Raw genomic sequence first — 18,134 nt, forward strand, 5'->3', positions numbered from 1 at the left:
AAGATTCTTTCATTGTCTTCAAATAAAATATGATGGGTAATGATCCTTAATGATTTCGCATGGTCATTAATTAACACCATATTAAGTTAAAAACAAAGCCACGACAACAAAAACAAGCCAAAGCGAAAATAACGACATGAAAACGAAGCCGTGATTCTTGCTCAAAATCGATAAAACAACGGCAAGATTTGAACAAAATATTCATTTGCATGGAAGCGTTTAAAATGTACAAGAAGAGGGGTGGTTAGGAGGGATTAATATTGTCTGCTTTATCGGGACATGCGCAATGCAAGTCAAAGTCAGTTTTGGGTTAAGTTTCATCCTTCTATTGAGAACCAGGATGTTGTCTATAGCTTCACATTTCTTAATCGCTCAACACTCTTTTCTGTGAGAATATTATATCGTGTTAAACATATGAGCAACTCTTTAATTCAATATTCAGTATTAATAAACATACTCTGGGACATGGAAACGCGTACCAGTCACCAAGCTAGTTTGTTGATAACGTTAAGGTAGATTTCACTTCGCCAAATTGAGCGTTTTTGTCAGCATTCTTTGCTGGGCACAACATTCAAACGCTCTCAGTTGTTATATCGTTTTAATTACTCTGCTGTTAGTTTTTGTGCTTACTATGGATAAACGTTTTCGTGAAATTTTCCATGACATGGTACTTTTTGAAAAGGAAATGCAAACACCTAGTTTATTATCAGAACCATTACACTCATTGTTTTGAAATAAAGAAACATTGCGAAGAAATAAGTGATTCTCTATTGAAAACATTCGCCTTTGACTTGTAGTGTGATTTCATGCTATTACTTTATTCGAGCCGGAACACTCAACAGTCGTTTTATTACACAGAGATTGTGTCGTCTATTTACACTGGTAACACACTCTCCTTTCAACAAAGTGGAGGTTTCCTGACGCATTCGGTTCCTCCCACACCAGGTCCTTCGTGCGCTTCCACCAGGGCCAACAAAATCACTGGAATACTTTTAAACACAAAATAAAGAAATACTCGCAAAAGAAAACTTATCAAAAGAACAAAGACAATTAAGTTGTTAGAAATTTATCAAAAATAAAACAACCCTAAAACAAACCAAATATTTTCCATACAAACATTCTAAATGGCGCAGTGATTTCATTACGGGTCTTTTCAAATATTTTACGAATAATAAAATTGACATCGGTAAAGAGCAAGAACATTTTTTCTGGTTAACAACAATTTGTTTGACACTTTTAATGTACTTGACTTGTAGACATTTGTCAGGCTACTCGCCAACACAATGGTTGGATGCTAAAAGTCATATCACTGTATCATTATAGATGCATTTGAAGGGAGATAACTCACCTATAAACTCTTTTAGTTTCATTAAAATTAGTTGATGAATTGTATGTGAAAAAATGAAACAAGAAGTATGTTTACATATGAATTTATTTCATTCCATAAATTGTTGACCAGTAGCCTTTCAAAGTCGCTTTCACAGACTTATGTTTCCAATTTTAGGGTAGGCAATTATTGATAAGGCATTCATTTTGTTATTTTTATTTTTAGTTTGTACAAATGGAAGGCTTCATCACTGCCGTCGTAGATCAGTACGCCCACATTCTTAGAAGAGGATACCGGAAGGAGATATTTATAGCTATCGTGTGTGCAGTCTCTTTTCTCATTGGTCTATCTATGATTGCAGAGGTAAATATCGTTAATTTTATTTTAAGACTTTTGACTTTTCGTTCATTTGATTTATAATAACTTTAGGTTCTTAGCATCACGTCGAACGCCATCCAGACCAACTAGGGTAAATTGTCTTGACCAAGAACACAACCAGGACAGCACAGATCGGCCCGTTTCTCAGCCATATCGCGGCCCTCAACAGGATACTACCTAAAGAATTTACGTACTTTACCGAAATATATCCACTGCTTTAATACAAAGAACAGTTGCCAAGCATACTAACTATATGTATTTAATACAATATCCTATTTAGATTAAAACTTATTGAATTGAACATAATAACGGCTGTTACGGATTCAATTTAAATAACTTTATGGATACGAGACGTTCGCCTTACTTAAGATTATTCACCCACATTGTCAATAATACGTGTCGACATAACAGTTTAATTCGTTTCATTGGTGTATATGATGTATACCCCGTCCTCGTCTGACCCTGGCTGCTTTGATGGCATCGATCTCCTAAAAGCTATAATTATGTATACATGTGTTCCAGGGAGGGATGTACGTGTTTCAAATATTTGATTATTACTCCGGTAATCGGGTAATCCTGTTGGTGGCCTTTGCTGAATGTGTTGCCGTGGCATGGATATATGGTGAGTATTGTTTATGTTGATGGCATTTGAATATATGGTGAGTAATTCACGTGAGTAACTCCGGTGAGTAATTCATTTGTTGATGTGATTTGAATTCATGGTGAATACATTATGAGTAATTGAGATGTCGTTGTAGTATTTATAAAAAATGATTAATATATATACCTTAGAGCGGTGTGGTTTTGTGATATTGAATTAATGTTCATGTTGCTTTGGCATTTCTTTCTGTATATTATTGTTGATATAAATTTGTAATTGATAGACATTTAATGCATTTTTGTATTTCGGTTTATCAACCCTACGAACAGTATAATGTGACGTCATGAAGGTTGATATATTACAGCCATTGACGATATATGTTTAAATGTTGTTATATCAATGTATTGAAGAGTATAATTATTGCAACGGCGTTTCCATTGACAGAATAACGTCTTCCATTATCAATAACATTGGAGGTATAAGTATTACATATTTTACTTACATACAAAATAATTTATTATTCAGGTGTTAATCGAATATACGACAACATTGAAATGATGCTCGGCAACCGTATCAATCGCTATATGTGGCTGGCGTGGACAGTTCTGACACCAATGTTCTGTATAGTAAGTAACATAAATAGCAACGCTACATTGGTGATCATTCTGACTTTTAAACTCTCTATCAAATGACACTTCAAATTATAAAATTGAGGTACTTTATCTTTTGAAGTATTATACATACGACACACGTATTTAATAATTGACGTGCAAAAGAACTATACTATAAAATACAATGTATTTTGCAACTAGTTCGTATGATATCAGTGTTTTTAGATTTTTCCCTTGAAACATTTTAGTTTGCTTTTGGTGTGCTTCTTTCAGTAAACGTCCTTCTGATTTGGCGTTGGTTGACTCTAATTGTCGATGAACCGTAAACCAATACAGTACTCAAACTAAACAATACCATACTAAACCAATACAGTACTCAAACTAAACAATACCATACTAAACCAATACAGTACCCAAACTAAACAATACCATACTAAACCAATACAGTACTCAAACTAAACAATACAACGCTAGTACTGATGTTTCTATAGTGATATCAGCAAAATTTGTTCAAGCCCAGAACGTTTGAAAGATAAATGAATATGACCAAGATGGATGCTAAATAAAGAGAAAGGGATGCATTAGCCTAATTATCCAGGCAGTTTTGTGTCTTGGATAATATGCAACTAAAAGGAACAAGAGAAACGTGTGCATATTTCGAACCTGTTCAGGAAACTGATAAGACATTAAACGTGTCACACAACGTAACGGCACATCAGAACAGTTTATCGCCTACCGAATAGCAATTCGCCTTCCTCACAACATGTATATGATCCATATTTTTTGTAGGTGTTTTTCCTAATAAGTATAGTGACCTACTCTGAGCTGGACTATAAGCGGACAACTTTGACCTACCAGTACCCAGGCTGGGCTGTAGCGATTGGCTGGATAATGGCCATGTCATCGGCTGTCTGGATTCCAGCTCTCATTCTACACAAATTCTTCAAATATGGGTTTAGCATGGAGGTACTGTACATATTCTTTTGCGATGCAATTATCAAAACTTGTCCTCAACTCATATTACGATGATTAAACAAGATTTAAATGTATTCTTCAATTGTGCCCAAAACGTATTATTCTTTAATAGAAAAACATAAATAACTACTTCTCTTTCAACAGTTAAATTCGCAAATTCGAAATAAAAAACCTTCTTCCTCTTTAATTGTATTTAAACCGTATAATTCGCTTATTCGAAATAGAAAAAAACAATATTTCTCCTCTTTAATTGCATTTTAATAATTGTATAATTTGCTAATTCGAAGTAAATTTCCTTCTTTTTAATTATATTTGAAATACAATTTTAAAAAGAGGAAGATTTGGTTCTTTAATTTGTTACAAACACATTTCTGTTGCCAGTATTTCTATTTCTGATGTTTATTCTATCACTTTTAAACCGTTTCTGAAGAAATTGTAATACTTTGTGCATCCAGTAAAAATCATCCTTTGAAAGGAAGTAATATATTTGGAATTTCAATATGTCTAAACCGGCCATTCGTTTCATTATAGACTTTACGGCTAATGCTTGTACCGATGGGTCTGAAGGAACACCAGCTTAGATCTAAGGACAAAGGGCAGAAAACATTGGCTGATCTGAGGAGGACGTAACACAGTCGAGAGGAAACGAAGAGTAGTTTTGTGTATTAGCTGTTTTCTTTGTACGGAACACGCGTTCGCTTATAGACTTATGGTCCAAACAATACAGAAAAAGTCTACCCATCCTACAAAACAACGATGTACGCTTGTGTACATACATATACCAAAACCATAAAGATACATCTCGTCCAAACACTACAGACAAACCAACTCATTCCCTAAAACACCAAGGTACGCGTGTATACATACATATGCCAAAACCATAAAGATACATCTCGTCCAAACACTACAGACAATCTTACCCATCTCCTAAAAAAAAAATAAAAAACAGACACACATAATGTTTCAAAAACACAGACGTACACATACACATCCCCCAAAGACAGAAGCATATCAGTGTCCCACCCCACAAACACAAACGCACATACATACATGACACAGACTCAAATACTTGTTCCACAAAAACAGACACATAATACATCTTCTGAACATATACAACATCCTAACATCTACAAAAATACTCAATTGAATTAAGCATTAATCATAAACATTCATGCTCATCCACACATAGCTTAAGCACTTATCAATAAACAGAAATAAATATATCTCTTCATTTATATGCTTTCCTTCATTTATACATACCCATTTATAGAAAAATAGAAAAGCGGGTTTTTGTCATAATCTGCCAAGGTCAGTCATCGGTGTATCAGCAGTTACCTTCATCGGTGTAACAACAGCCGACTCTTTATGAATTATATCTACCACTTATCGATGTATCCGAGGGTTTCCTTGCTATGTTTATTTGCATGTGCCAGTCCTTGGGGTATCCACAAGTTTTATTCTTCGGGGGTAACCACAGGTTTCATTATCGGTGTATCCGCAGATGTAATTCCTCGGTGTATCCGCAGGTGTAATTCCGCGGTGTATCCACTGATGTCATTTCTCGGTGTATCCGCTGATATCATTCCTCTGTGTATTCGCTGATGTCATTCCTCGGTGTACCCACTGATGTCATTTCTCGGTGTATCCGCTGATATCATTCCTCGTGTATTCGCAGATGTCATTCCTCGGTGTATTCGCAGATGTCATTCCTCGGTGTATCCGCTGATGTAATTCCTCGGTGTATTCGCAGATGTCATTCCTCGGTGTATCCGCAGATGTCATTTCTCGGTGTATCCACTGATGTCATTCCTCGGTGTATCCACTGACGTCATTCCTCGGTGTATCCACAGATGTCATTCCTCTGTGTATCCGCTGATGTAATTTATCGGTGTATCCACTGATGTCATTCCTCGGTGTATTCGCAGGTGTCATTCCTCGGTGTATCCGCTGATGTAATTCCTCGGTGTATCCACTGATGTCATTCCTCGGAGTATCCACTGATATCATTCCTCGGTGTATTCGCAGGTGTCATTCCTCGGTGTATCCACTGATGTCATTTCTCGGTGTATCCACTGATATCATTCCTCGGTGTATTCGCAGGTGTCATTCCTCGGTGTATCCACTGATGTCATTTCTCGGTGTATCCGCTGATGTAATTCCTCGGTGTATCCGCTGATGTCATTCCTCGGTGTATCCTCTGATATCATTCCTCTGTGTATCCGCTGATGTCATTCCTCGGTGAATCAGCAGGCACCATTCCTCTGTGTATCCACTGATGTCATTTCTCGGTGTATCTGCAGATGTCATTCCTCGGTATATCCGCAGGTGTCATTTCTCTGTGTATTCGCTGATATCATTCCTCGGTGTACCCACTGATGTCATTCCTCTGTGTATTCGCTGATGTCATTTCTCGGTGTATCCGCTGATGTCATTCCTCGGTGTATCCACTGATGTCGTTCCTCGGTGTATCCACTGATGTCATTCCTCGGTATATCCGCAGGCGCCATTTCTTGGTGTATCCACAGGTTTCATTCATCTATGTGTCAACAGGTGTATTTCCTCGGTTCTTCCACTGTTGACTTTCTCTGTGTATCCGCTGATGCCATTCCTCGGTGAATCAGCAGGCACCATTCCTCGGTGTATCTTTATTGAATACATATATCTGTCACACATAGGAGTATTCGCAATTGCCCTTATCGATGTATTTGCAGATGTTATAATGCTGTCCATTTATAAAAATAAATATGGGAATCTATCTTTTTTTTTGTCTTTCCGCGGTGTCGGTGACTATCAAGGCGTGGTTAACAATATCTATCACGGGTATTCAATTCCAGCTGTCTGTGCGGTCCAACCGTGGTAAACAATTATACAATACGTGTATCTATCATGTGCATCTAACATAAATCGATGTGTCCCGCGGTGTCCATTATACAAACATATATCTGCCATTTCCTGCGACGGAGACAGAAATTATCTGTGCTTTCAGAGGTGTTACACTCGTATCTGCTCCTTCTGGACAAAAGATGTAGATCAGTAGGTCTGTGAATATACTATGCCTACTCAATCGCAATGTGAAACGCAATTGTGAGTTTTCTGCAATAAATTTTCATTCTATTACACAGAGGAAGTTGTTTTAATTAAATCAGAAAAACATTCAAGATTGCAACTTTAACCTATGTATATTTAATTTCAATGGTCCATTTATAATGTGAATAAGGCCATGAAATCGAAACAAAATTCCTTTGTTTAGAATACATAAAGATATTTGAATTAATTCCTTGGCATGAATGAAATAATGCTGCAACATTTAGGATTTTGAAAGAAAAGATTTGTATCTTTGAGGTGTATTAAAACGTTAAAAACTTTTATGTATAGAAATAATTATTTACAAACATCTACAAAAGAATTGTTTCTATAACCTAACTATAATAAGAATGACATACATGTACCATACGTCCGAATCGGAAGGAAAATCTCGGAACCGAAATGCAGGCAGGAAGGAAACAAGACCGAATATTACAACAACAACAACAACAACAACAACAACACTGACATCAGGACATCATCGACTGGGGAGACATCTAAGCTAGGAAGTGCAAACCTTAAACTGGGGAGACACCAAAATAACACCGAAGAGGCAGTGAAAAGAGACAACATCACAAAAAAGGCCCTAATCTGGACTGATATCAAAGTAAAAAAATGCAATAGCGAAGGGTTAGCAAGAACACTATAAACTTAGATTCACTTTCAGAAGCACACTTTTCTTGATAACAAAATTCCTCTAACGCCGCGTAAATGCTATGATTAAAGCATTTCTGTCAGCCAGTTTTTCGTTTTTAATTGCCTCCCTTAGCATCACCGAAAAGTCCTAATAGGACGAAACAACGTTATGTTGCAGTTTGATTAACTCTAAATCTAACCCCGAATTTATTTTTGGAAATGCTGATATCTTGTGTCTTTTGAACAATTCATCGAGACAACAACAGGTGTTCTAGAAGGACAATGGGCTATATACCTTCATATCATCAATTATGCCATTCTAATCCACAAATGAGAACAAAAAACGAGGTAAATATAAGAAATAAATGAACATGCATAAACTCTTGAAAGAGACTAAAACCAGGTGTTCCGGAATTTCTTCTGCATTATCGGCGACACCCGCCATGCAAATGGAAGTCATTTATCACATAACTGGCCTGTTTCCAAATGTAATACGGCCATGTTAAAAATAGCGCGAGACAATCTGTAATAACACTAATGTGACGTCGAAAATAATCTATGACGTCACAATAGATATAGGACGGCCCGCAATTGTCTGTCTTAGAAATTAGTATTAGAGTTTCCGTTATAATCTCATCAACATAATCTTACAATTGATTGTTTTATGGAAGTAATTAAGCTGGTGTTTAATCAATGTATGTGCCAATCGACCTCATTAAATTGCATACCTTACCCCCCCCCTCTCTCTCTCTCTCTCTCCCTGTGTGTCTCTCCGTCTGTGTGTCTCTGTGTCTGTCTGTCTGTCTGTCTGTCTGTCTCTGTCTCTCTCTCTGTCTCTCTCTCTCTCTGTCTCTGTCTCTCTCTGTGTCTCTCTCCCCCTCTCTCTCTCTGTCTCTCTCTGTGTCTCTCTCCCCCTCTCTCTCTCTGTCTCTCTCTCTCACTCTCTCTCTGTCTCTCACTCTCTCTCTCTCTCTCTGTCTCTCTCTGTCTCTCTCTCTCTCTCTCTCTGTCTCTCTCTCTGTCTCTCACTCTCTCTCTCTCTGTCTCTGTCTCTCTCTCTGTCTCTCACTCTCTCTGTCTCTCTCTCTGTCTCTGTCTCTCTCTCTGTCTCTCTCTCTGTCTCTCTCTCTCTGTCTCTCTCTCTCTCTCTCTCTCTCTCTCTCTCTCTCTCTCTCTCTCTCTGTGTCTCTGTGTCTCTCTCTCTCTCAAACTAAATTAACAGACGCACATTTCCCGTGACAGCTGTCAGAATCTTAAAATAATTCATGATTCATCACACCGAAAACAATTCAACATACATTCATTAAACTTCTTTTATTTGTTATAAGATACACAATGGAATAAGAAATATGTTATATGAGTATATATAATAGTACGATATACATCAGACGTCACAGGTAATGCTGTGCGAGAGATATCAGATGTTCAGGTACAATAATGAGTATGTAAAATAGGGCTGACCGGAGGAGATAATACGAATCATAGGAGTCTAGCCACAAAGACCAATCTTGCACCAGACTTATTAGCGTAGGAATAATATAATTTATAAGTACTATAAAAGGCTTACTTAGGCTACGATCGAAACGTAAGCATTGTTGAACAAACAGGGGTTCGAGGCAACCCTTTAATATTCCATTAAATATTGCTAAATTCATCTGTTAATATCAACACTTTGTTTACAATGATACACAAACAGTTAATGGTTTATTTGATTACTGTAGAAATTAAGGACAATTAAGTCTTCAATTCAATCCATTCTGTAAGCAATGCATCGATTTTTCTCCTCTGTCTTCCGGTCTAAGTTGATGGTCCTTGAGACCAGCTGGGACAAGCATCAGCTTAAATGTCTGTAACGAAATGGATTAAACATTTGTTTGACGTTTAGAGTGACGTAGGTAAGTAGACTGTACATGTACAATTAAATACTGACATGCTTAATTTTAACATATGTATAGGTTCTACATATCCGCATGCTACAGTACAAATTCGTTTCATAATATATTTTCATAATCCGAAAAGAGGAGGAAATAAATAAGTAAATAAATAAATGAATAAATACAATGAAAAAGGATAACATGTTTAATTCTAAGATATGTATTAGTTCTACATACCCGCATGTTATAGTACACATTTGTTTCATAATATAGTTTCATCATCCGAAAAGTGGAGGAAAGAAACAAATGATAAATACATAATAAATAAATACAATGAACGAGGACAACATGTTGATTCTAATGTATGTATTAGTTCTACATACCCGCATGTTACAGTACAAATTTGTTTTATAATATATTTTCCTCACCATAAAGAGGAGGAAATAAATAAATAAATGAACTACATGAAAAAGGACAATAAGAAATATATATCGAGTTATCCGACATACCTTCAAAGAAAATCCATATTTTATGAATTTGTGAATTATGAGAGCTGGCACCCAGATAGTGGAGGACATCGCCATTATCCAGCCGATAGCCACAGCCCAGTTAGGGTAATGGTACGTGGTCAGCGGCCGCTTGTAATCCAGTTCTGAATACGTCACCGTACTGATGAGGAAAAACACCTGCAAAAAGGTAGACACACAATTTAAAATGGTGGTAAAATTTCTGGGTTTGTTATCGTGCTGAGAGAAAAACATCTAAATTAGGTAAATATATATTTTGTATGGTGGTGACATTCTGGGTGTGTCACCGTACTGATGAGGAAAAAAAACCACATAAAACAGGTAGACACATTTTACAAGGCGGCCAATTTCTGAGTGTAACACTGTGCTGATAAAGCAACGAACATGCAATAAATTCTGTTTATAGCAGAAACTTTGCTGACTATCAGGTTTTGTAATCATGACTGTGTTCCTTAACAACGTTTGTACAACCTTGAACTGCACGATGCTGTATAAAAATGTTGCAGTGCTCGCAATATACAATTCACACATTTTCAGAAAATTAGTGGCGCTCTAGACAATAGTTGAGAAGGCATTACAGAGTTATCTGTTCTTTTTTCCTTGCTCATATGTAGTTGATATGCAATAATGCAGTTGTTTGTATCAGTTCTCATATCATGCTGTATGTACAACAGAAGCACAATTATGCCTACTTGTATGAATTAAGTAGTTGATATGTAACTATGGCATACAGATGTTTATGAATAAAGCATAATGACAAACGGTTATTTCAATTCCTATCACCCTAGTAATAGGGGAAAATTATCAGATATTTGATGCAAAACCTGAACAGATACATCAAGAAAAAATTACCGAAAGATTGCAAAATTGCTGTAAAGCCTTTAATGAAAGTTAGCAAACATTCCTGTAGAAACTTTGATATAATTCACCAAACATTCCTGTGCTAGCTGTGACGAAAGTCACAAAACATTCCTGTACAGAATTGTGGTGAAATTGATTAAATATTCCTGTACAAACATTGATGAAATTTACCAAACATTCTTGCATAAACATTAATGAAAGTTTCCAAACATTCCTGCAGGAACATTGACGAAAGTTTCCACACATTCCTACAGGAAAATTGACGAATGTTTCAAAACATTCCTGTTCGAACTTTAACGAAAATTTCCAAGCATTCCTGCAGGAACATTGAGGAAAGTTTCCTGACGCTCCTGCTCCAACATTAAAGAAAATTTCCAAACACTCCTGCACAAAAAGTGATGAATGATACCAAACACTCTTTCACACACATTGATAAGAATGACAACACACAACTGCACAAACGTTGATGAAAGATGCAAAACAAATTCAGATTGTCACTTACTGCGCAAAACGTTGGTGAAAGAATCGTCCACGCTACCCACATATACCGACTGATACGCCATCCAAACATCATCTCGACGTTGTCGTAGAATCGATTGATTCCTGGAACAACATTGGATAAAATCAATCCACACGTTTTACAGAATACATAATTGGTTGATGAACGGAAGGTGGTAAGCAGTAAATTGCAGAATCAACCGATGGACGGAACATTCGTGATTGACACAAAATACTAGTCTATTTTATAGCACAATACCTAAAATATAACAATAGAATTGTCCAATGCAGCATACTTATGTATTGGGGACAGAATAACTCTAGATCTGAAATTAGTTTCTTATAAACGCTCATTAGATTGCATTTATTGTCAATTGCAATATTATCTGTGTGACAGATAAATATAATGGCGCCCGTTAAGTAATATTTACATTAACATGTGTTGAATTCTAACTTTCGTTAAAAAAATTGTCTTTTTTTTCATTGATTCCCTCATTGACTGTATGTTCTTTTGAAACTAAAGCATCCTCAAATCAAAGTCGTTTCTGGGATCTATTCGGAAACCATCTGACACCTAGTACAAAGCATTGTCGCGATGAAGATCAACATATCACCAAAATGACGTCATAATAACATGATTCTTCGCTATCGGAATCATCGCTGCGCTTGATTCATACAAAGCACAGTGTGCGAACAAATCGTTAAGTTGATCAAAATGGTGCAACAGTCCCGTCATGTAATCTTAACTGCATCTATAGGATAATAAATGCAACCCGCATTAACATTGAGGTAATGGGAAACTGTTGAACCTAATGTAAATTTTAATAAATAACATGATAGTCGAGTATATTCAACAAACTCACCGTAAATCCAGGCTATTGCTGCACATTCCGAGAACGCAACGAGAAGCATTACCCGATTTCCAGAATAATAATCAAATATTTGGAAAACATACATCCCTCCCTGAAATTAAAAAAAAGCAAGATTTTTTTTTTATATATATTGTTTTGATAAGATTAGTGTCAAGGTGATCTGATCCCGGTGTCATAAATATCCCAAGACTTCAGGAAACTCCAAACTTAAAATGTTCTAGAGGAAATCATGATTTGGATTTAAGGGGAAATCTTAGCGATGGAACTTAAATTCTGAAAGGATTTCCTATGGGAAAATTCATGATAAGCAGTTTCCGTAAGTTAAGGGATATTCATGTAATTGAGACCAGATTTATCATGTTCTACCTCTGTGTAGATATTATGTGAATATTTATGAAGTCTCAAAATTCCTCAAAATAAAGTCGAATCTGTATTAAGCGACCACTCAAGTCAAAACGTCTGAAAATCCTCAAAATTCTAGAACGTCTCTTCGTCTCCTCTCCATGTCTTTTTCAGAAATAAGTAAAACTACTTCGTGTTATCAAGGCAAACATGGTAATGGAAGATATTTTGGAGACTTCTGGTCGCTTAGTATAGAGTTATTGTCATCACAGGCGGTTTGTGGTCGAGTTGTCAGATGGTCGTTTAACAGAGTTAAAATATATAGTGAAAACGCTCAGGAGGAATTGAAATGGTCTCTTAGAACAGAGGGTCGCCTAATAAAAATGGTCGATTGGACAGACTCAACTGTAATGATAAAAGTTATTTATTAAAGAAGCTTTTGTATGAGTGATAGAAATGGATCATACCTCTGACACCATGCTCAACCCTACAAGGAATGATACAAAGCACACTAGTGCAATGAACAGCTCCTTCCGGTATCCCCGTCTTAGCACATGCGCATACTGATCAACAATCGCAGTGATGAACCCTTCCATCTGTACAAACTGAAATAAACAACGAGTGCAGTGAGATACCTTATTGTTTAAATAATATTAGTAGCTTTTGAATGAGAAAGAAATACATATATATGATATCAATATTCAATAGTTAATTGCCCAGTGTTTGTACGCAGAATGCGGCTTTCTGATTGGTTGAGAACTTTTTTTTCATACCTCTATGAAAAAAAAAAAAAAAATGGCGCGAAATATGTGACGTCACAATACGGCCATTGACATTGCGTATTGATTTGTGAAAAATAATCCGTTATAAGATCAGTTCAATTGTACATAAAACAAGATTTAATTTCGAAAATCAATTTCAAAAATTAATTATAAGCGCTGATGTCAATTATTATTTTGTTTCAAAGGCAATTTTTTTCATACCCCAATGAAACTAAAAAAAGGGACATCAATGCTGATATAAAATGGATTATCTGCGGAATGTCCACAACAACCTGATGTAGTGTTATCAAAAATACAAAACGGCTCCAAACTCCGGCGCCCAGTTTAGGTGAACCATTTAATTAGTGAAAATCTCATTTCTCCTTTACTTTAAAACCTATGTGTGTACATTCTTTTAAGGAGGCAAGTAGGAAGAGACCAAGAGTATACAGCATCAAAATTTTTTATTAAGCTAGTTTTACCAGAAATTATCTTATTATGATTTTAAATTTGTCGACATATATCTTTAGAACACAACAGTTGATTGACATATTTCCACCTAATTCCGACGAAAATTTAAAATGTTTTGTATGTAACGTAGCTGTATCGGACATACATACCAGGGCATAGGCATTGTACACCATATTGTTCTTACTTACACGAGAATGAAAGGAGCGCTTCGGATATAGATTTCTCTCACACTTTAATTTATTGATATGTTTTAAGTTTGTGTCATTGGTTAAAAACTGTTACTATGTTATTAGAAAACATCATCATTTTCTCTCAAAATTCATACGCCACAGCTGTTTTGATATCGATGTCACAATAACAACAGGCATTTGCTACCGAGATGAACTTTTATAAGAAATGCTCTACACGGAGGGCATACGAATTGTGCTGGCTATCCACTGAATGGTAGTAAGAGGCAACCTTGGAGTATTTTCCTTCTAAACGAATTTTCTTCTTCCTAATGTCTCCCCTTACTATGCCTTACATTTGGCATTTAGTTGACCGTTCGCGCCGATGATGAAGGATTTGAGTTCTGTCCCCTTGTCAAGACATAGCAGAGTCTATAAAAATAGTTGTTATTTTGGCTTAACGGTCAGTATTTTAGGAGTAAGACGACTGATTTGCCTGTTGTTAGTATAATGCTACGGGGTGAGGTTTCCGCTGCTGATGCATGTCTTCGGCAGAATGCTTCATTGAGGCACGTGCGCACGCACTCACGCACACATACATGCGCTTCACGCATGCATCTCGCACACAAGGACCGACTTTAGCTGATATTAGGACGTTAAACAATACTTAACTAAATTAAACTTTTCTAAGAAAGGTAGTTTCTCCATTGTGTCGACAGAACGATATCAATTCACGACATTAGAGTTTGATATTTTATTCTATATATATATCTACCCTCGGTTTGGGATATGTATGTCTGTATCGCACTGTGATGACCCTTGACCTGATATGACGGTGATAGTTGTTTGCGTAAATATAACCATGCGCGTGATTTAACAGCCGAATTGACAAAACTGTTGTTTGTTGTGTTGGTAAATTAAAGGAAGACAGCTTTGTTATTCACAAAATAATTCATATTTTTAGTACCTGGCTGTCGATTCCTAGAAATATCAACATGATAAAGAATAGAGTTGACCACACGGGAGCTGCAGGCATGAGGGACACGGCTTTAGGGTAGGCAATGAACGCCAATCCGGGACCTGCAAGAAAGTACAAAGTTCATTGCTTGTATCATTACGAAATGAATTACATTTAACATGGTATTTAAGGATTATGAATATATTTGAAATACATTTAGTAATTGCAAGCATTGTGATATAGGGTTTTTAACTATAAAATTACATGGCTGCAGTCTCAGACGGTCAACAGCACTGTGCCATATTGTTCATATGGACAAGAGTAATTTATCTATTTAGCCAATAGGAAAAAGTGTTTCATGCCGGAAATGGGTTGTCAAAAGTCAATAAAATCAAAGAACAATTACACGTCAATGTTTTTTTCGAGATCCTCTGGTTTTTCCGTCATTCTGTAGAATAATTCGGGAATCAAGCATGGCTTGACGTCGAATTCATATAACGGCGGAAATTCCTAATAAATTCCGAAAGGCTGTTGTCGACAATGGGAACTAGAAGTCATAGATAAAACCATTTATTTATGTACCCATAAAACACTACTGTTCCGAACAACTAAAACAGACCATTCAAATATATCAATAACAGAAAATCACATTAAACAGGTTTATCAGGTGGTATGCAACACAGGGATTTGGCACGATTTTCAAATCCAGTACATATATGTGTGTATTAATTATGGACCGTGTGTCGGGAAATCGTGTCAAGTCCCTGTGGCATTTAACACACGGACTTTGTAATAATATTCCCAACCCACGAACCATATATATGTATTATAATGCACATATATATGAAGAGTGTGTTGTTTTTTCGTGCCAAGTCCCTGTGATACATTTCTGTTCGAACCATAGTAAAGTATATCACACTCACCAGACGACGCTACTTTATCTACAGTCGTGTCCTGAAGGAACGCCATGTGTCCGAGAATGGTAAAGATCAGGAACCCCGCGAAGATACTGGTCCCGGAGTTTATCAGAGCAAATATTGTAACGTCCCTGTAAATAAGCGAAATCACATCTTAAAATACAGTCCAAAATTTTTATTTTCTTGTCTGGAATAAAAAAAACATTTAGAATACATCTATAAAAATCATGGATGACCAATTAATTATCGTATCAGTGACTTGAGTGGTCATCTACATGGTCCCAGTTTGATTTCTGAAATAGAAAAACGTCTACGAAACAAGAGATCCCAAAGGGATCATGGCGCCCACCATTGAATGATCTTTATTGTAACTATGCAAGACTGATATATTCTTTCTTTTTCTCATATCACCATTTCTCTTAACTATTTTGAAAGCAATTGGAACCTGCATGTTCATAGCAAATCTGAGAAAAAACTATCAAGAACTTAATTCTGTGAAATAATGACTGACATTAATCAATTCTAATATGGCGATTTGTTTCTCTGATCAATCTCATAATCAAATGAGCATACAAACGGAGTGACGGGAACCTACACATAACGTTTCAGAAATATCCTCAATATTCTCAGGAAATAGCGATAAAAATCTTAAACTGCCAAAATCCAATAAGGCTGCTTGTCAGCCATACTATTTTTCCGGATAGGTCTCAAAAGTGAACGGCCATAAATAAGAATCAAGATGAACCTATCAATGATGTTTGCGAAATATCCTTCCAGTATTTCTCAAAAATAGCAATTCGTTTTAGGGACGGACGACGGACGACAGAGGATGGACTAGATAAACTTATGATGATGATGGCGGCGGGTGAAAAAGTACATTAAAATTTCAACGGGTACTGCCTTTTATGTTAGGAAACTAACAATGATTTTATACTAGTAACGTGGAATATTCAGATAAAAGGGAATGTGAACCTATTAAGATATCTATATGAGAAAATATCAAGTTAGAAATAGTATGGAAACAACTGTGTTCTACAATACGATAAATATCGCGAGCAAGCATGTAAGCTACACAATACAGTGCCTGTAAGAGTTATGATGAAATTTGTTGTAGCTGCCCAGAGCAGTCAGCGCTCCGATTCCTATGGAATAGGACCACATAATTTGTGTCGAGGCGTCGACCCAAACCTGCAAAATAAATGTGAAATAGCTATGATGACCCCCTCGGGGGTTACAGTGCCCTTTAAGGGCTGCATCCGGCAAATGTTTGTTCGTGTTGCTTTTTTTTCCAATCCTGCAGTATGAGATGAGAATCTATTGAATTCTGCAATCCATTCAGTTTGTTATGTTTGGTTCTCATAACAGTTTAACTGAAGAGAAAATTATGTATTTATTTACATATCTATCGTGGTATAGAACTATATTACATATGAAAGTATTATGTATGGTGATAATACCTTAGATTTAGAATCAAACGAGGCTATCTGTAAACATGTTCCAAAATTGTTGATAGCGAAAGATTTATATAAGAACGTGTAATGTTCAATATACATGTTAAATATTCATAATATCATCTTCCAGCCCGTTATCTTATTATCTTTATTCACTTACAAGTATTTTTCTTTCTTACAATATATCTCTCCCTCTTCCTTTTCTTTTTCTCCTCTGTTTAAGATACTAAGATAGAATAATTATATGTTGTTTATTATTAGCCCATTTTTAATTTTCCATACGTATAGTTTTACTATATTACTGAGAGGACATTGACAAGTTGTGATAACTTTCGTCCAATCCTTTTGTGTATTATTTGCAACAAAATTGATCTAAATTCAAAATATATCTTCGTGTATAAGAATATGAAAACAAAATCTAAAATACATGGAGAAAGCCATAAAAATACAGGCTTTTCGTTAATGTAGTTTGAAAATAAAATCTACAAAAAAGTGGAACTTCAATAACAGATAACACACTTATGATCCACAAATACTCGTATCAATGTTTTTTTACCTGTCCCAATTTTTAGTATGGTAAGTTTAAAGAAACATCTACAAAGTGAACACACTGAATTTTTTGTACCCTCCCTCCAAGAAAATTAACACAACGAAATAAATCCGCCAGGTCAATTGAAACACCGAGTCAGCAAGGGTCCAGAATGGTGACAATAAATCCCCCATAATCATCAAAACGACATCTTTCCAAACTGCTTAAGTTGACGTTTGACATTTTGAAAGCAAAATATACATTTCACATTTACTATGATGTAACTCCTGTGTC

The 18,134-nt window shown here is 36.1% G+C and overlaps 2 protein-coding genes across 2 annotated transcripts in view; one reads left to right on the forward strand and one right to left on the reverse strand.

The window, feature by feature from the left end:
• Positions 1-5,127, forward strand: part of LOC117344601 (sodium- and chloride-dependent taurine transporter-like) — a 31,041-nt gene extending 25,914 nt beyond the window's left edge. The window contains exons 9-13 of the mRNA XM_033907408.1: positions 1,553-1,690; positions 2,228-2,327; positions 2,832-2,932; positions 3,707-3,883; positions 4,424-5,127. Of these exons, the coding sequence (XP_033763299.1) occupies positions 1,553-1,690; positions 2,228-2,327; positions 2,832-2,932; positions 3,707-3,883; positions 4,424-4,522 (615 nt within the window). The 3' untranslated portion in view covers positions 4,523-5,127. The remainder of the gene's footprint in view (positions 1-1,552; positions 1,691-2,227; positions 2,328-2,831; positions 2,933-3,706; positions 3,884-4,423) is intronic.
• A 3,782-nt stretch (positions 5,128-8,909) lies between these two features.
• Positions 8,910-17,874, reverse strand: LOC117314618 (sodium- and chloride-dependent taurine transporter-like). Its single transcript, XM_033868688.1, has 8 exons — positions 16,945-17,874; positions 15,867-15,991; positions 14,953-15,065; positions 13,054-13,191; positions 12,236-12,335; positions 11,377-11,477; positions 9,996-10,172; positions 8,910-9,459 (listed from the first exon to the last, which is right to left on the reverse strand). The coding sequence occupies exons 1-8, from the start codon at positions 17,019-17,021 to the stop codon at positions 9,355-9,357; spliced, it is 936 nt and encodes a 311-aa protein (XP_033724579.1). The 5' UTR covers positions 17,022-17,874; the 3' UTR covers positions 8,910-9,354.
• Positions 17,875-18,134: the final 260 nt, after the last annotated feature.

This window comes from Pecten maximus, chromosome 16 (assembly GCF_902652985.1).
Source record: "Pecten maximus chromosome 16, xPecMax1.1, whole genome shotgun sequence".
Lineage (NCBI taxonomy): Eukaryota > Metazoa > Mollusca > Bivalvia > Pectinida > Pectinidae > Pecten > Pecten maximus.